Below are 20,338 nucleotides of genomic sequence, written 5' to 3' on the forward strand. Positions count from 1 at the left end.
CTTCCAACTTGAATTATTCAGGTGTTGGCGGTTTTTTGTGTGTGTATGTGTGGTTTTTGGTTTTTTATTTGTTTGGGGTTTTTTTGTTGTTGTTTTGTTTTTTAATTATCAAAATGGCAATAGACGCTTAGGTCTGCATAACTGAATCAGTGTCCAAGTGGCCCCTGCTGTAGTCTTACTGTCAGTGGAGGCTTCAGAGTGAATCATGTGACCAAATATAGGTGTTTACTTTTGATGTGATCCTCCTACCATGGAACCTCCACTGCAAAAAGGAAAAGTAACAATACTTAAAAAATTCTAATCTTTGTATGTGTGTACACATTGCATACATATATACACATATGTATGTAACAGATTTTTCTTACTCTGGATTTTGTCCCCCATCTAAACTTTCAGTTAACTACTCTTTACTTGCTATGTTAGTAACACTTTTTGTTTTAGAGTAATTAACCTGTGTATTGTGACATTTGTTATTTTAATGACAGAGAGGACAGAGAAGCACGGTTCCTAGCTAGTAAAATGGGAATAGTGGCAGCATTTCGATCATGGGCAGGTAAGATTTTTTTGTTTGTTTGAAGTTGGATGATTGGAAGGGGAATTTTACTTTCTAGTGTAAAAGAGTGGTTTATTTAAGCACAGAATCTGTCTCTCTCGACCTATCTAATTTCTATCAGTACCTTCCTACAATGGTACTAAGATGTGTTTTGATATTGTTAAATTGGAGGACTCATACATAGTTTTCTTTGACTAACTCTACTGACAAAACACAGCTCTCTTTTTTTTTTTTTAGTATAGAATGCCATATAAGTTGTACCTTGATGGTACTTCTTGACATTTGATGGGTGAGAGGATGTTGAAAATAGCATCATATCATAAGAATTTCCCTTTGAGATTTTTCTGCCATTGTAAATAAGAAATCTATTTGACTGTGTGAAGAGATATCAACAGAATAGTTTCATTACCACCTGCTTTTACCAAGTGCTATAGTTGAAGATAATCGCAGTATGGATATAGTTTTGGATTTTTCATGTAGAAGACATTTCTAAATTGAAAAACTAGGTTTTCACATTTTTCTAAATCCTTTCTCTGCAGTATTACAATATCTAACATGAAGATATTTCCTCAGGGACTGCTTGTTCTTTTAGTAAAGACAGTGTCTTGCAAATAAACTAAAACAGTTGATATGACCGTTTACCAAAATTTTGGTTAGGATTTTTACAGGCTGTACTTAGGAAAGAAAGATTCAGACTGTATAGAAAGGCTTTTGCTTTGTAAGACTATTTGCTTTATTTTTTAATGTTCTGAAAATTATCAGTAAACTTAATTTAACATCCAGGTATCCTTCAAAAGTTTCTCACATGTGTTCTCACTTGTTTGGGGAGGAAGCTTGGAAAGTTTGTGACAACTTTGAAACTTCTGAGAAGCAGTTTCTGATAGGAGTGTTGCTGCATCTTCCTTAACTCAGACACTTTGAACTAATAGCATAAGCCTGAGAAGTTCAAGTGACTGAATAAACAATTGTCTTGGAATATGTTACTTGCTGTGGTACTTTCACTGTTATATGTTAATCCTTTTTTTTTTTTTTTTTAATATATTACTTGTTATGTTGGAGACTAACATCTTAACACTTTTTAGTACAAAAATGTCCTTATACTCCCGGTCTTCCCAAAGGACATGTAGCAAAACCAGACTTGAGGATGGTTTTGGTTTTTTTTGTTATGGCTTTTTGGGCAGTTTTTTGTTTGGGGTGTTTTGGTTGGTTTTTTTTTTCCTGTCTGTACTGTCTGCTTTGTTCTACTGTTCTGCTCTCCTTATTCTCCAGACTGGGTTATTCTTTAGAGCTCATTACTGTGTCCTTTATCCTCATGTGCGATCATGTCCTTAGAGTTGAAATTGGGGCATGCAGCAATGACTGCATGCACCCAAATCTATTCCTGCATTGCAATTGGGATGTAGCCATGTTTGCATGGCAAGGTTTTGGTAGCTGGGGGGCTACAGGGGTGGCTTCTGTGAGAAGCTGCTAGAAGCTTCCCCTATGTCCGATAGAGCCAATGCCAGCCGGCTCCAAGACAGACCCACTGCTGGCCAAGGCTGAGCCAATCAGCAATGGTGATAGTGCCTCTGTGATAACATATTTAAGAAGGGGAAAAAGTTGCTGCGCAATGGCAATTGCAGCCGGAGAGAGGAGTGAGAACATGTAAGAGAAACAACCCTGCAGACACCCAGGTCAGTGAAGAAGGAGGGGGAAGAGGTGATCCAGGTGCCAGAGCAGAGAATCCCCTGCAGCCCATGGCGAAAACCATGGTGTCGCGTCCCAAAGTTGGAACAACTCAGGTTCGTGGATTTCCTTTGTCAGAATTAAGGTGAAACGACACCAGGGGAGTTCAAACAACAATCAACATTTATTCAACCTAGCTAACCTTGCCCAAGTACAAGTGAACTTATCAATATGAACCTTGCAACATGTCATTAAGCTGCTGTTTGAAAAGACAAGGGAGGTGTAGAAAAAAAAATGGAAAAAGGAACATGAAACTGTATCAGGAGGAGAGCCCTCCCGTTGAGTCATGAGGTTCAGAGCAGACCCCCTTGCTTTCTGGACTCCTTCTCAGAGAGGAGCCCGGGGCGGCTAGATCCACTCCTAGTCCCAGACTTGGTCAATGGTTTATGTTTAAAAGGATGAGGTGTAGGGACTGTGGAAAAGAGAGAAGGAAAAGAGGGAGAGAGAGAAAGAAAGAGAGAAGAGAAGGGTTTCACCAGTCCTGGGTCCAGCGTTGGTCCAGCCAGCATAGAGATCCAGTTCCGGAGGGCGCGCACTGAGAACTCGTTCTCCCTTCTTTTATAGTGTGTTAGTTGATGGTCTCAACATGCGCAGTCCCATTCCCAGGGTTCTCTGGAATCTGTCGGTGAGCTTTGGGGGGGTTCATTGTGGAGTTGCGTCTCTTTTCCTGCTGGCATGACCGCTTAAGATAGAAGCACAGTCCCATCCTCCGTGGGGCCACCTCCTCCAGGCGCATATGCTGTGCTCCTTCTCCTGGTCACTTAAGATAAGAAATTGGGGCTTTGGAGAAGTGTGGTCCCACCCTCTGTGGGGCCCTCTCCTCCGGCCACATTGTCCTGTTCACAGAACTCCAGCATTTTTACAGAGGCCATTTTCTCCACCAAAGTTCTTTAACGAATGTTTGAGATATTGACTATAATTTGTCAGAACGTCACACGTGGTGAGGCAGGCTGTCCCCCTGCAGCCCATGGAGGACCCCATGCCGGAGCAGGTGGATGCACCCGAAGGAGGCTGTGACCCCGTGGGAAGCCCACACTGGAGCAGGCTCATGGCAGGACCTGTGACCCTATGGAGAGAGCAGCCCACTCTGGAGCAGGTTTTCTGGCAGGACTTGTGATCCTGTGAGGGACCCATGCTGGAGCAGTTTGTGAAGAATTGTAGCCCATGGGAAGGATTTATGTTGGAGAAGTTCGTGGAGGACTGTCTCCCCATAGGAGGGACCCCACGCCTGGAGCAGGGGAAGAGTGAGGAGGAAGGAGTGACAGAGACAACATGTGATGAACTGACCGCAACCCCTATTTCCCGTCCCCCTGCATTGCTCGGGGGGAGGAGGTAGAGAAATTGAGAGTTAAGTTATGCCCCGGAAGAAGGGAGGGGTGGGGGGAAGGCGTTTTAAGATTTGGTTTTATTTCTCATTCCCCTACTCTGATTTGATTGGTAATAAATTAATTTTCCCCAAGTTGAGTCTGTTTTGCCTGTGATGGTAATTGATGAATGATCTCTCCCTGTCCTTATCTTGACACATGAGCCTTTTGTTATATTTTTCTTTCCCCGTGTCTAGCTGAGGAGGGGGAGTGATAGAGCAGCTTGGTGGGCACCTGGCGGTCAGCCAAGGTGAACCCACCACAGGCCATTATATGCTCTTGGGGGGGAGGGGAAAGGCCTCTGAGGTGCACTGTGGAACATATTTAAATGCCATTAATGTGTATGTGGCCACATGTGCTTGTCATAAGGTTTTGTGACATGGAAGTTCTGAACTTGAGGACTTTCTTCAAGTTCATATAAAGCACATGTCATTAAAGTTAAATTTGTGTTAGTGAAAATAAATAGATGAGTAGGTGATACTTTTCATCTTTTAGTAATTTTTAATGAATGAAGATTTGTGTTTGTTTATAATATGTAAGACAAAAAGGTATGCAAACCTGGCTTATTTTTGTTCATTTGAAGTTGTATTTTGGAGAAACTTGTTTGTTTTCTGGATAGCATGTTACTGTAACTTTTAATTTATTCTGTGATGTATGAAGAGAAACGGTCAAGGAAATGAGCAAGGTTTTTGCAGCCACATTTTGAATTAAGAGATTGTATGTAATTTGAGGCTGAAAATAAGTGTAATCATTTGCTTCAGGGGGTATTCTGTAACATTTATAAACAATTTGAGAGTTTGCCCTATTAATATTGAAATATTAAACTAATTGAGTAAAAATATAGTGTAAAAGGACCAAATTATAAGAGATTTTATGCAAAATAAAATCAACTGTGTTGAAAAGAAGAAGGAAGAAATTTTTTACAATGAGGGTGGTGAAACACTGGAACAGGTTGCCCAGAGAGGTGGTAACCTGAAAACATTCAAGGTCAGGTTGGACAGGGCTCTGAGCAGCCTGATCTAGTTGAAGATGTCCCTGCTCATTGCAGGGGAGTTGGACTAGATGACCTTTAAAGGTCCCTTCCAACCCAAACTGTTCTATGATTCTATGAAAATTCTGGAGATGAGCACTTGTCATTTGGGAAAAGATGATTAAAAACAGTACACAGAGAATGTTATTCCACGTATATTTAAACTCGCTGTTTAGACTTCACCTAAGATTAAAGGTAACTAAATAATTTGTTCATTTAAGATACAGCTTTTGATGGAGAAACTGCTCAGTTCTGCCAAAACGATGCAAATCTTTCAGGTTTAAGATTTATTCTTTATCAACAATTTTGTCTTTTCTTTCTGCCATTTCTTCCATGTAAATGTTGGTTTTGCAGATAATTTGAGAATACTGTTCACAGTAGAATGGGTAAAAGTAGCTATAGTTTTTAATGAAGAAACGAAGTTTTGTGGTTAGAAAGCTTTGTTAAACATTGATTAGAAAGGAGATGATATAAAGGTGAAAAATGTTTATGATTAGTAATTTTTATCATTTGTGCTTGTACTCAAACCGGAAATCAAATTTAGCAGCGTGTCTAATGCTTTTGTTTGTTTGGTGATGGAATATTATTATGTATTTAATGTTTTCTAGGTATTATCAGTCTGTGCAAACCTGGAAATTCTGGGATTCAGTCTCTTATTGGGGTACTCTGTATACCAAATATGGAAATACGGGTAGGTGGTAAATATTTAGTACTGATATAAGAATAATATTGGATGTTTTAATTAACATTTAACATTTTACAAATTTTATCAGTTTAGTGGTTTAAACGCAGATTCCAGTTATGAGACCGCTAGCCTTGACTGTATTTCACCCCCAAGTCTAAGTCTATAATTCCATTGTAAAATTCCCATGTGATCTTAAGCAAGTTGCTTGCTTTTTCTGTCTCAGCTCCTTATACATAAAATGAGAATGGAATCACACCCTCTATGTCTGAGAGGATGGAATGGAGGAGAGAAAAATGCATAAATTAATTTTTACTCTGGCCACAAGTCAAAGCAAATTCACAGTAGCTGCAGTTATGAGTTTAAAGCATTGAATCTGAGATAAATAAAAATGTTTCTTCCCAATTCTGCCAAATGAAGAAGTTGATGTTGGCAGCACTAACTGTTCTAAAAAACTGTAATCCAAGTAGCCTGGGCTTCTATAGAATTCATAGTGACAGTCAGGCACACTTTTAAAGCAAGCAAGCCCTTCCCTTCTTTTTTCCAGATTCATTCAGATTATGAAAATAAGCATGTTATCCTAAAAGAAACCCTGAAACAAAGACACCAATTTTAATACTTCTAGAAATCTCAACTTCAATATTAGTAGTGAACAAAAAGACCATTTTTTGTAAATCTATAAAATTTCTGCCTTTTTTTTTTTTTTGGTAGCAAGGTCTGCTTGAGGTTCTTTATGATATATTTCGCCTTCCTCTCCCTGTTGTTGCAGAAGAATTTATTGAGGCACTTCTCAGTGTAGGTAAGTATTTTAGTACTGGTTCACATAAAAAAATCTTTCTATTAAGCTCTTCTACAGATTTGAACCTTTTACTGTTTCCTCTATATTGTAAATTATGTCAGTCTTAACTGTTTCATCACAGAATTCATTGGGTGTTCTGAAGTCCTGTTAAAAACTCTTATCAACTGTTCAGTGTTGATCAAGCAACTAGAAGTTTAACTTTCTTCTGACATCCTTACTATATATCAATTGTATGTTTCATACAAGAGTAGTAGCGGAGCATTTACACAAAAGACTGTGTGAATATGTTACTACAAATTAGACTTCTTTGAAGTGTTAGAAGCATTAGTAATGTAGACATGTTGGTGAATGTTACAGAAGTTATGAAAAAGGGTCTTTTCTGTATATTGTTTATCTGCTAGCTATCTCCACTGCACTTCAGCAGACTTTTACTTTTCCTAGGGCAAGTATATGTGTTTTCACGTCTATATATTTAGCAGAGTTAGTCTTTTATCTTTAGAATTACTCCTTTGTAAACCGAAGAGTATCTTCTGCTTTGTCTCACAGTGCAAAAGTATGAGCCCAAAAGGAGCAAGTCTCAGCCTTTAATGTTCCAGCAATTCTCTTCAAACTCTGGTTATAAATGTCTTTGTCATGCAGTTGTATAATCAAGCTTAATCCTTGTTCTGTGCTTATAAGTAAATAAATAATTCTTTGTTGCAAACTTTCTACTTTGCAACATATGGATGTACGGTTTAAAATTTTAGGTGTTTATGATATTTTCTGTTAATCAAGTTTAATGTGTTTATGAATTGGAAATTTCATTATTTTGGTTGATACTTAAATGAGATCTTTGTCCTAGCTTTGAAGTTAGCCTTGCTTTGTGCGGGAGTGTGGATTAGATGACTTGTTAGAGATTCCTTATGACAAAATTTTCTATAATTTTAAACCTGAAATAACAGTTAGTAAGAACTATTATTTACATACTGACAAGTATTAAAATAACACTATGAAATCCAGTGTTATAATTATCATTGTCCATATTTTCTTGTTATAGATCCAAGCAGGTTTCAGGACTGCTGGAGACTTTCTGATGGCTTTGTAGCTGCTGAAGCTAAAACTATACTACCACATCGAGCCAGGTCAAGGTGAGCATTTTGCAAACTCGGACTAAACTCTTGTTTTAGTTTTCTGTTGTTATTGACAAAAATATTTGTTGTTTTCTTGCATACACAATAAGAAATGTACTTTCTAAACCATTTCCATACTTTTTTCTCCTTAGGCCTGATCTCATGGATAATTATTTGGCTTTAGTGCTTTCAGCTTTTATTACTAATGGACTTCTAGAGGTAACTAATATCTTGAAGTTTAAGTAGATGCTTGCTACTTTTTTTCTATAAACATTAAAAGAAGACGTTATACATGAAATGTAATAATTTTTTAACTTTTTTGAAGGGTCTGGTTGAAGTGATCACAAGTAGTGATGACCATGTATCTGTTAGAGCAACTATCCTTTTAGGAGAACTTTTGCACATGGTAAGACTTTTTGCTGAGAATAAGTAGTATTAGTAGCTCATTGTAAATAGATATTTCCTGTTATAGCTTTGAATTTGTTACAAATTTGGAACACCCATTTTTCATCAAAATAATAGGTTATTTTACATTACAGCATATGGCACTTCATATATGAAAACCAGCATGAATCAATAGGAAGGCAGTTTGGAATGTCCTGAAAGTGCTAGGGCTTCTGCTCCAAGGATAATCCTCAGTAACCAGTTGTATTTTTAAGTTGGAATCCTGCAAACTCACTCATTGGTGACTGTGTTTTAGGAAAAGGACTGTTGACATTTTTTGCTTTTCCTAAGATGATGGTAGCTCTGTGGCAGTGTGTTTAGCTTTCTGCTGTGCAGGCTAGGCAAATTAAACTTTTTTTCATGTTCAGCTTGATGTGGCTCGGGCACTTCATATTATTCATGCAGGCAACTCCAACTTGATGGAGTGCTCTTTCAGCACTGCTGTTGGTAGCCCCTGCTGCAGAGAAGCTGAAGGGACCTTACTTCAGTCCTTTTCCCTCTCCTTAAAATCTCTCTTATAGTAGCTTCTCTTTTTTTCCTTCACACTGTATCACAACAAGATTAAAGTCTTTACCATTCCACACTGACAGGATTCATACTTATTTCAACAGCTAGAGATGAGAGGAAATTGTAAATTTATTCATAGAATATCTCAAGTTGGAAGAGACCCATAAGGATCATTGAGTCCAACTCCCTGCTCCTTACAGGACTACCTAAAACTAAACCATATAACTAAGAGTGTCATCCAGAAGCTCCTTGAACTCTGACAGGCTTGGTGCTGTGACCACTTCCCTGGGCAGCCTGTTCCAGTGACCGACCACCCTCTCAGTGAAGAACCTTTTCCTAATGTCCAATCTGAACTTCCCCTGACACAGCTTCATTCTATTTCCATGTGTCCTATCTCTGGTCACCAGAGAGAGGACATCAGCACCTCCCCCTTCACTGCCCCTCTCGAGGAAGTTGTAGACTGCAATGAGGTCACCCCTCAGCCATCTCTTCTCCAAGCTGAACAAACCAAGTGACCTCAGCAGCACCTCATAAGTCTTGCCCTTGAGGCCTTTCACCATCTTGGTTGCCCTCCTCTGGACACACTCTAATAGTTTGATGGCCTTCTTATATTGAGGCGCTGTGATGGGTTGACCCTGGCTGGACGCCAGGTGCCCACCAAAGCCGTTCTATCACTCCCGCATCCTCAGCTGGACAGGGGAGAGAAAAATATAACAAAAAACTTGCGGGTCGAGATAAGGACAGGAGAGATCATTCACTAATTACCATCACGGGCAAAACAGACTCAGCTTAGGGAAAATTAGCTCACTTTTTATTACAAATCAGCCAGAGTAAGGTAAATGAGAAATAAAACGAAATCTCAGAACACCTTCCCTCCACCCCTCCCTTCTTCCCGGGCACAACTTCACTCCCGGATTTCTCCACCAAGCCCCCCCAGCGGCACAGGGGGACAGGGATGGGGTTTACGGTCATCACATGTTATTTTCTGCCGCTTCACCTCCTCAGGGCGAGGGCTCATCACACTCTTCCCCTGCTCCAACGTGGGGTCCCACCCACGGGAGACAGTCCTCCACGAACTTTCTCCAACGTGGGCCATTCCCACGGGCTGCAGTTCTTCACGAACTGCTCCAGCATGGGTCCTTTCCACGGTGTGCAGTCCTTCAGGCACAGACTGCTCCAGCGTGGGTCCCCCACGGGGTCACAAGTCCTGCCAGAAAACCTGCTCCGTGGGCTCCTCTCTCCACAGATCCGCAGGTCCTGCCAGGAACCTGCTCCAGCGCAGGGTTCCCACGGGGTCACAGCCTCCTTCAGGAACCCACCTGCTCCGGCGTGGGGTCCTCCACGGGCTGCAGGTGGATATCTGCCCCACCATGGACCTCCCTGGACTGCAGGGGGACAGCCTGCCTCACCAGGGTCTTCCCCACGGGCTGCAGGGGAATCTTCGCTCCGGCGCCTGGAGCATCTCCTCCCCCTCCTTCTGCACTGACCTTGGTGTCCGCAGGCTTGTTTCTCTTACATGTTCTCACTCCTCTCTCCGGTGGCTGTTTTCCGCGTCCCAACTTTTTTTTCCTTCTTAAAAATGTTATCACAGAGGCGTTACCACTATCACTGATTGGCTCGGCCTTGGCCGGCGGCAGGTCCGTCTTAGAGCCAGCTGGTATAGGCTCGCTCTCTCTCGAACACAGGGGAAGCTTCCAGCAGCTTCTTACAGGAGCCACCCCTGTAACCCCCCCCGCTACCAAAACCTTGCCACATAAAACCAATACAGGCGCCCAAAACTGCACACAGTACTTGAGGTGGGGCTGCACCAGTGCAGTGTAAAGTAGGACAATCACTTCCCTTGACCAGCTAGCTATGCTGTGCTCGATGCACCCCAGGACACGGTTGGCCCTTTTTGCTGCCAGGGCACACTGTTGACTCATATTCAACTTACCATCAACCCAAACTCCCAGGTCTCTTTCCGCAGGGCTGCTCTCCAGCCTCTCATCCCCCAATTTGTATGTATAACCAAGATTATCCTGTCCCAGGTGCAGAATCCTTCACTTGTTAAATTTCATATGGTTGGTGATTGCCCAGCTCTCTAGTCTATCCAGATCTCTCTGTAAGGCCTCTTTACCCTCGAGGGAGTCTAGCTGTGTGCTGGACAGTTTATCTGGAAGGATACTGTGAGAGACAGTATCAAAAGCTTTGCTAAAATCCAAATCTCCCACATCTGCTGGCTTCCCTTGGCCAACTAGATGGGTGACCTTGTCATAAAAGGAAATTAAGTTGGTTAAACAGGACTTTCCCCTCATGAACCTGTGCTGGGTATGACCAATGACTGCATTGTCTCTCAAGTGTTTTTCAATAACTCCCAGAATAACCTTCTCCATAATTTTACCAGGCACTGAAGTGAGACTGACAGGCCTGCAATTACCAGGGTCTTCTTTCTTACCCTTCTTGAAAATTGGGACAACATTTGCCAGCTTCCAGTTGACTGGGACCTCTCCAGACTCCCAAGACAGTTGAAAAATAATGGAGAGAGGTCCCGCGATTGCATTGGCCAGCTCTTTCAGTACCCTGGGATGAATCCCATCAGGCCCCATAGACTTATGTGCATCCATCTGGAGCAGCAAGTCTCGACAAGTTCAGGGTCGGCTGGGAGTTTATCATACCCCAGTCATGGTCTTCCAACACAGGGCTCTGGGGGTCCCAGGGCCCATCATCGGTGTTAAAGACAGAGGCGAAGGCGGCATTAAACATCTCTGCTTTGTCTACGTCCGTATTTGTGAGGTGACCAACCTCATCAAGTAATGGACCAATGTTATCTCTGATCCTCCTTTTGCTATTAACATATTTTAAAAAGCCCTTTTTGTTGTCCTTCACAGTACTGGCCAGCTTGAACTCTAATCGAGCTTTGGCTGCACTAATTTTCTCCCTACAGTGGCGAACAGTATCTCTGTAGTCCTCCCGTGTCGCCTGTCCTTGCTTCCAATGTCCGTACACTTTCCTTTTCCACCTAAGTTCTAGAAGAAGATCCCTGCTCAGCCAAGCCAGCCTTCTGCCCCACTTGCTTGACTTCCGACACTTTGGAATTGCCTGCTCCTGCGCTCTTAAGAGATGGCTCTTAAAATGTGACCAGCATTCATGGACCCCAATACCTTTAAAAGCAGATTCCCAGGGGACCTTACTAACTAGTTCCTTCAGCAGCACAAAGTCTGCTCTCCCCATATCCAGGATTGAAGTTTTGCTGGCAGTTTTTCTCCTATCACCAACAATTTGAAACTCAACTACTTCATGGTCACTGTGACCAAGACAGCCACCAATCACCACTTGAGCCCATGAGCCCTTCTCTGTTTGCAAACACCGACTAGGAGGGCACCTTTCCTAGTCGGCTCCCTTAGTACCTGCATCAAGAAGTTATCTTCAGTGTGCTTCAGGAATTTCCTGGACCTGTTTGTGTCCACTGTATGATATTCCTAGTTGATGCCTGGGAAGTTAAGATCCACCCATAAGGACAAGGGCAGTTGATCTAGAGATATCCCTTAATTCCTTGTAGAATAATTCTTCGGTGTCATTGTCCCGGCTGGGTGGTCGATAGTAGACTCCCACAACAACATCTGCTTTATTTGCTTTCCCCTTCATCCTTACCCAGAGGCCCTCAACCATGTCGTCACCAACTGTAAGCACCATACAATCCAACCCCTCCCTTACATACAGCACCACCCCCCCCGCCTCGCCTGCCTTGCCTATCCCTCCTGAAGACCCTATAACCATCCATCATGGCACTACTGTATTTGTCTTGCTCAGGTTACTTTAGCCTACTCCAGACCAAAACCAACCAACCAACCAAAAGAAACCTGCTTGAAGAGCAGAACTTAACCTAAATTATTTTGGTATAGAGATGATACTGTTTTTATATACAGTCCTGTGCTACCTTTCACCCTGCTGAGAAACTGTTAGTCATATGTGAAGTGATATGATTTACCTTTCTTGTAAAACAGTTCTTTCTTTTTCATGGCCTTTCTTGATGGCAAGAAGCATATGCAGCAGCACACTTTTTGATCAGTTTTCTTGTGGTTTGGTTTTTTATCTTTTTTTCCAAATGAACTGCTTTATAAGAGACAGTAAAATTGTGAAATAAAACTTTGTCTTACAAAAATGTGAATATGAGTTATCAGACATAGCCTGCATCTTCAGACTATAGACTCATTTCAGTGGTGTGGGATTGGCCTGTCCTTAATGCTCCAAAAAATGAGACCACAATCTTCAGGTATAGGATTGCTTATCACTACAGTGATTTACAACAGCTCAGCTCAGCAGCATGGGTCACAACCACAACAAATCTGTTCTTTAGTCTCTTCGGTGATTTTTTTTTTCTTTAAATAATTGGTGGAGTTTTTTGAGTGTTCAGTCAGCCATGTAGTTTAAAAAGAGGAATCTGCATTAACATATGCTGTTTTTCATGGTTTCTGGAATACTTTTGAATGGGAGTAATTAGATGCACGACGTTTGAGTATGCTGCAAAGCATAGATATTTTTTGGTTTTCTAAAGAGATGATTCACTAGTCTGTTTATCGAAGTATTCAACAAATATTTGTACTCTAATTTTAAGATATCGAAGTAATTTCTTTATCTTCATTATTCTTTAGTTTTCAAAAGTATTTGGACAACTACCTAAATTGTTTCCCAAAATAAAAGCCATTAAATGTCCAGTAACTTATGAAGTTATGTTTATTTATCAGATAATTTTTTTGTGCAAAATCATTGGTAGTCGAAAGTATTGAATGAACATCATTAGCTTAAATTGTGTTTCTGATTTTAGAGGTTTTAGTACTTTTATACACATGACGTAAGGATATCTGATGCTTTGCATGTTTTTGCATTTTACAACTTTGAAAACCACCAATGCAAAAAACACAAATGGGAAGGCTCCAAAAGAAGGCTCTGAGTCCTAAAATTAAGTTATTTTCAATTGTATTTCAGATTGATTAATTAGATCAAATATTTAAAATGGTATATGTAATTATCGTTCTGACATTATGCAAAAGGTAGTTTTGTTATGCATTTGTGAAAGTCTTGTGAAAAGTGGTAGATTCTTCAAATGCTGATCTTAGAGATGGCTGAAAATGTTGTAATAAGTTATTCTAACTAGTATTCTGTTGTCGTTTAGGCAAACACGATCCTTCCTCATTCTCACAGCCATCACCTGCACTGCTTACCAACGCTAATGAATATGGCAGCATCTTTTGACATAATGAAAGAGAAAAGACTGTAAGAATTCTAAGTTACACTTAAAAGCAAAAATAAGTATGTCTCCTTTTCCCCCTGCAATTGAGTGAAAACCTACGTTATGAGTTTTCTGATGGCTGAAACCACTACTGTCTTTATTTAAAAGAAAAATAGAATATAGAAATGCTCTGTGACACTTACTAGGGAAATTCTTTCCAGTGCATGATTCCAAAAGCATGATCTATTTACAGTAACAATTTAGAAATTCAGAAATGTGGAAAGAAAGTTTTGATATATTTCGGAACAGTTTTGCATAGGTTGCAAAATTTTTTTTACACAGAATTTTTCTTAAATGAACTCTAAGGCACTGTTTGACCAAGCACCATCTGAGACATATTCTGTGTGTTTGACCTCTCCATTGTTTCACACTTCTTTTTTGGCATTTTGATACAATTAAGCTTTCCAAACTAAAAAAGCCTGTACCAATTTTTTTCTTTTGGTATTTATCTATAGCTAATTAAATAGTAATAGACCAAATCAGTGAATCATTATTCGTGTGAACAAGAGCAAAAAACATAACATTGGCATGGGGCTGTTTTTTTAAACCTGTTTTTCTTCAGAAGAAAATGGTCATTGTAACAATAGTAATTATGTTAAAAATTTCTGGTGCATTTGTTTGAAGTTTGCACTGATAATTTTTTCAGTTCATTTAATTTCCATTTAACTATGAAACTATGAACAGAAATTTTAAACAACTTAGTGCAGCATTCTGCAGTGGCGTGTTAAGCAGCACTAGGAACTGTTTGGCACTCATGGTAATCAAATGAGGTATATTTAGGCATGTGACTTGAAACAAATGTTTATAGAAGCTTTCTATTCCTCTTTGAATGAGAAATACCTGAATTTTGAAATTTTAAAAACCTGTGGGCTTTTTTATTTTGTTTTCCTTATTTTTTTAGAATTTCTCTATACATCTACTAATCTTGCAATTTAACCTCAGAAGTGCTCTGTCATAAAATACCATCTCCTGGGTACTTCACACAATTTAAACCTCTTGAAGAAAGAAGTCAAATAATTTGATAGATGCCAGTGTATTAAAAATGTGTTTCTGTAACTCAGTGGTCTTACTTGCATTTCTTTGTAGAAGACCATTTAAACTGAGCGTGGTGGGTTTTTTTCTAATAGTAAATTATAGGAAATGTTTTTGTTAATTACTCTTGCCTTTCCTGATCTGGTTTGTCAGGTCAGTATTCCGATAAATGTATCATAAGTTCATATTTTGTCTTTCGTTGTGTTGTCAGTGATAAATTACAGAAACTTTTCAAACTGCTACTGTAAAATGATAAATGCTGCTTGTAGAGTGCTTCCCAGAAACTTAATGCTTTTCTGCTTTTTAGTTTTGAAGGTTTCTTACATGTCACTAGAAGATTTTGAGATGTGAAAACACAGTTATTTTTCAAAAAAAGCATATCTGAAACTCCTTCACAGGGTATTCCTCTTGGTCAAAGCTGTGGGAAGAGAGGAAGGATGAAGAGCAGAAGGGATATGTTTGTGGATTACTTGCAGGTTTTTTGCTTTTTGGCATTTGTGGACATACCTGATAGAGTAGTAAGAAGTCCTGGTTCTGTTGGAAGAAAGTGATTTTGTAGATGTAGTATTTGTTATATTTGGGGATCTTGGTTTTGGTCAACACTCTGCATTGTTTCATACTCTGAAAAACTGTAAGCCCTGTTATAGATTAAATTTATGTAATTTAGGTAGGCGACTAAATTCACAGGTATTTGTTTGTTTGAAGAGAATACAAAAAAAATCACTCTCCTATCCTATGAGAATTTTTGTTTATTGGGAAGAAAGGTAGACTTACCTCCTCATTTTTAGACTTCCTTATTTTATTTGCTCAGCAAATTTTTTTTTTCTGCTACCGTTATTTTGCAATTAACTGTTTCTGCCCATGTCAAATGTCATTTCTATTACTTCCTATCTTTTCCTGGAAAATTTCTTATGTGTTGTTGCTGAGCTGTTTAGATATAAAGAACAGGAAATATACTACTGATACTCCTGCCACCCTCTGGGGAGGGGAAGAAAATTTACAAGAAATACTTTGTTAGTCAAAGTTGAAGCTAGACGTCTCAACTTAACTGTAGAACATTGATCTAATGTGACATCTCACAATACTTTATCAACTTTAAACTTTGCAATATCTTCTGTGAACTCTGAAAGGTACCACTAATTGCAGAGTAGAAGAAAAGTTATCAGTAAGGCTCATTCTTTGGTACTAGAAATTCTGAAAGATAATTTTCTGTATAATTTCAGTACAAGACTAAGGGATACGGAAGTATGAAAACTTATATAAAGAAAATTATTTTCTTTTTATTGGCTTTGGAATTGTTGGTGAATTCTTTCTTGAACTATGTTTATTTAACTCAAGATATAGCAGTGGCGCTCTTTAGTTGAATACCAGTTGTCAGATGCTGATTGTAGTATTTTTTCCTATTAGACGAGCAAGTGCCGCACTCAACTGCTTAAAACGTTTTCACGAGATGAAGAAAAGAGGACCTAAACCTTACAGCCTCCATTTAGATCATATTATTCAGAAAGCAATTCCAACCCACCAAAAAAGGGATCAGTACCGTGTGCAGAAAGACATCTTTATTTTAAAGGTATTATCATTATTGATTTTTCAAAACTGAATTTGATTTTGTATTTTGGAGACTTAGATCCCACCCCCCCAAGCTTCACACTCTTATTTAATTCAGAGCCATTTATGTGATTTCTTTGTAGAATTTTTTTTATTTAATTTGTCTTCTAGCTACTTGTGGATACTATATTGTATTTCTAGAAATTGAGGAGTGAAATTACAATAATTTTTAATGCTTTTTAGTCCCAATTATGATCTCTTACTATTAGATTTTTAATGCAGTACTATAACCATGCAATTTACTTTCAAATGCAAACTACTGTGAAGCATAGCCCTTTTAATGATTATTACGTGGACAATAAGTATATCATGTGACAAGACATGATGCAGGGAAACTTACTGTAGTTTTTTATGTCTGTATTCCAGGATACGGAAGAAGCACTTGTAATGAATCTTCGAGACAGCCAAGTTCTCAATCATAAAGTGAACCTCGAGTGGAATTGGAATCTGATAGGGACCATACTGAAGGTGAGCATAAAAAGGGCATGATACTATTTTTATGAAATTATTGAGGGGAGGAGTCTCCATTTCACATGTGAGCTTTTACTTTCTAATATCAATTCCATACTATATCCCATAATCTGTTTTATTTCAGAAAATTAGGGTCTCATGGGTTTAATCAGTGCTGATGTAGTCTCTTTGTATACAACCCTTAAACTATATACAAAAAGACACTACAGTTAAATTTACATGTTTCTTAATAAGAATATATTAAATTTTATCTAACTTTATTTGTATAGAAATAGACTTTATAGAATGAGATATACTGACTTTAAAGTTGCTAATATTTTAGACTTCAGTCCAAACTACATAGGTATACTGTCTTGTTCAGTTTCATAGCAGACTTTTTTTTCTGCCTTGTTCGGTTTCATAGCAGACTTTTTTTTTTTTTTTAAATATATGACATGTACTGAAGGTTAAGGCTGGAGGTGGGTTATACATCAAGTTTCAGATGTTTAGACTGAGCCACATATGAAAACTTCAGTAGTCTGCAGTCTTATTGTATGTTTTGAACTAATACAAATAGTCCCATAGCATCAAGTTCATTACAAAATGAATTTGTTTTCACAAAATACAGGAAATATCTTTGACAGGGAAAGCATTATCTTAAATATACTTAATGTACAGCTTTTAAGGGACTGCCTCTTTTTTAAGCAGAGGACTTATTTTCTTTGAGTAAGAAAACTTTCTGACTGAGTACTTGGTATAGCCTTAGAGCCAAAATAGCTCCTGTCATTCTGTGCATCAAAGCCATCCTTCCACTGTTACCCCCAAGTAACATTTTCTAACATTTTCTTACTGTTGTCTTTACTATGTTGTTATAAAGATGGCAAAAGTACAAAACAGGATTAATGGTGACAGACATAATCAAGATTATATTATATTAAAAACAACACACACCCACCATCAAAAAAAAAAAAAATCCCCCTAAATATTTCTGTGCATTTTTTCAAGGACTGATAAACTTGAGAGAGCAAGAATCTGTCTGGTATAAAACCTGAATAGGTATATGATAGTAGCTTTGCTCCACTGAATTCCACTGTTTACAGACTTTTTACTGTAACACTACTAGACTACTAGATATCTATGATTATTAGTCATAGATATTTTTACCTTTGATTCAGTATTAAAGATATTATCAAGAAACTGTTCTTCAGAATCTCACTTTTTAATTAGTCTGTGTAGTACTTTGACAATGGAAGTTTTATGTAGTTGACAACCAAGGGGGGGGGTGTTTTTTGTTTATGGGTTGGGGTTTTTTTTATTTTCCTCCCCTGAAATTTAGGTCAAGCTGTCAGTTTCCCTGCTATCTCAGACCTTCCCTGCAGTATATTTTCTATTGTCCTGTTGAACAGTTCTAAATGTCTCAAAATCAGAGACTCCTGTCTTCCAGAACGAGAAGTTACTGTGGTTTTTGGTTAAATTCTAACCACTTCCGTTCCTGTTAACATTATCTTAGCTTACACTGGTGGTGTGCAGTTTATCAGAGTGGTCCATCTTTAGTCTCTGAATCAGCAGGATCCAGATTCCAGTGTTTGGACTTCATCATCTCATGTGGCTACTCACCTCCCCCCCCCCCCTCAGTTGAAACCTCACAGCTGTGGAGCATCAGCTTTCCTACCACCTCACTACTTGCATCTCATATGGTCCCTTACTGCCTTTTTTTACTTGCTCAGCTTGCTGTCTAAGCTGCTAAAAGAGCAGCAAAAAGTGGTAGTGGTCAGGATGGAGGAATTGAGACTGTGTTAACGGTAGAGCTTCATAATTAATCTGGCACTGTGGGTTCAATGTTACTAGTGTAGTCAGTTTTACTAATCATTAACTAGTGCACTATATGTCTTAATACTAGTATACCAATTGGAAATGTAGAACTGTATCACTTAGGAAAGAAAAATGTTTGATGCACTTTTTTCCATCCCTTCCAAGAAGATACTAGTAGCAACAAAAATAAATCTAAAAACATAGAGACAACAGAGGAAAACATAATATGAAGAAAGGATAGGTCCAGAAGAGAGTATTATGGCTTTCTGTGATCCTTTTTAAAACATCTTACAAAGTATCAACAGAGGAATTTAAATACCATTTTAATAAGCAGTATTTAAGTGAGCTATAACAGAAAAATGATTATTTTTAAACCAAATCAGATGAATAGTGAAAACAACAACAAAACCTGATTTCCCTGTTATGTGTATCAAAATTTGTTTGCTATTTTCAGAGAAGAAACTGAGCAAAATTGTTTATTTTTCATTAGCATGTCATAGTTTGCTATTTTCATTAGAATTATGGACTTGTACACATAGCATGCACCCGACATTCCCTGTCCTTCTCTAGAAAATAATAGAACAGTTCTTGGAGCAAGAATGTGGGCTTTTCAAAAAAATAAAGGGTTATTTTATAGGTAACATTAGATGCAAGGAAACTTACACTTCTAATTATAAGTGAATAGAACCATAATAGAAATGAGTAAATTTTAGTGACTAATCAAGGACTGATGTACAAGTTTCATATAATGCTATATTTGCTGTTTTTTCTAGTGGCCAAATGTAAATCTAAGGAACTATAAAGATGAACAATTGCACAGGTATGTAAAAATTGCATAACTTCCTTTGAAGAAAGAAATTTGAAAAAACTGAGTTTTAATGTTGCAATAAACTATTCCTTGATGCGTCACATTTCTAAAACTTAATCTATAGATAAACAGCAAAAATGAAAATTGCAATATTTGCTTTAAATAAACAGGTCTTTAAGCTTTAGTGGTTTCTTTTCTGTGCACAGATACTTTATATATTTATTCCCTAAACAAGAATCATATTGGCTTTGCAAATGCCCTATTTCATTTTAAACCTTAAAGTATTACCTCTTTGATATTTCATACATTAGTGTTTGATGTCAACACTTGACAAATTTTGACAGAATAGGTCTACAGTTGTACAGTTATATAGTTATAGCTTTCATCAAAAACCAAGAGGAAGTTATTTCTAGTTGCTATTAATGGCAAGGGAAGCATATGTGATTTGAAAAGACAATCAGTACAGCTCCGATTCCTTTCATGTCTGTTGGCATTAAGGCATTATTACTTTTGTGCATGTGTGGTAATAGTGTTACTAATTAGTTCTTGGATGTCACTTCTAACATGCATTTCAGAAATTGATTTGATTAAACAAAATACTTTGAAGAGTAGTTCTGTATTTGTAGGCATGGAAAGCTACTTCTACATGAATTTGAGGAAAGACCTAAAGCTAAAACATATCCTGAAAGGCTCACGCTGCATAATTTTAAATTTTTACTAAAAAGTAATCAGGCAACTTATATAGTGTTCCCAGCATAAGTGGTAGTCCCATTGTAATCATAGTAATAATTTAATTTTGCATTTGTGGTTTTTTTTCTGATTTTTTTTTTCTTTCCTAAACATTAATTGCTAATCTGTACTTTGTGGTAAAGGATTATTTATCAAATCTGGTGGTTTATAACATTGCTTCTCTAAAGGAAAATCTGCAGTCCTGGCTGTGACACTCTCATCCACTTCTCTACCTACCTATCTGGGACAGTGTTCCTGTTCCCTGCTTTTGTGCTGCACTCAAGCATTCTTCGGTGCCTAAATAATTTAATTCTAAATAAATTGAGAAAACCTAGGATTGAATTACTATAAAACTTCTACAGTTGATTGATCCTTTCTACAGGATTGTGGGTTAGATGCTTTAATGGCTTTAGAATG

The 20,338-nt window shown here is 38.3% G+C and overlaps 1 protein-coding gene and 1 long non-coding RNA gene across 3 annotated transcripts in view; one reads left to right on the top strand and one right to left on the bottom strand.

Moving 5' to 3' along the window:
• LOC138683548 (uncharacterized) overlaps window positions 1-20,338 on the bottom strand; it is a 313,882-nt gene that overhangs the window by 94,613 nt on the left and 198,931 nt on the right. The gene's annotated exons all lie outside the window — the stretch shown is intronic.
• The window catches only part of LOC138683544 (rapamycin-insensitive companion of mTOR-like), a 105,989-nt gene that overhangs the window by 57,414 nt on the left and 28,237 nt on the right, over window positions 1-20,338 (top strand). For both annotated transcript variants that reach the window (XM_069775521.1, XM_069775523.1), the window contains exons 10-19: window positions 486-553; window positions 5,281-5,363; window positions 6,066-6,153; window positions 7,190-7,280; window positions 7,415-7,481; window positions 7,588-7,668; window positions 13,366-13,466; window positions 15,922-16,084; window positions 16,489-16,590; window positions 19,158-19,204. In XM_069775521.1, the coding sequence (XP_069631622.1) occupies window positions 486-553; window positions 5,281-5,363; window positions 6,066-6,153; window positions 7,190-7,280; window positions 7,415-7,481; window positions 7,588-7,668; window positions 13,366-13,466; window positions 15,922-16,084; window positions 16,489-16,590; window positions 19,158-19,204 (891 nt within the window). The remainder of the gene's footprint in view (window positions 1-485; window positions 554-5,280; window positions 5,364-6,065; window positions 6,154-7,189; window positions 7,281-7,414; window positions 7,482-7,587; window positions 7,669-13,365; window positions 13,467-15,921; window positions 16,085-16,488; window positions 16,591-19,157; window positions 19,205-20,338) is intronic.

The sequence above is a fragment of the Haliaeetus albicilla genome, chromosome W (genome assembly GCF_947461875.1).
Source record: "Haliaeetus albicilla chromosome W, bHalAlb1.1, whole genome shotgun sequence".
Lineage (NCBI taxonomy): Eukaryota > Metazoa > Chordata > Aves > Accipitriformes > Accipitridae > Haliaeetus > Haliaeetus albicilla.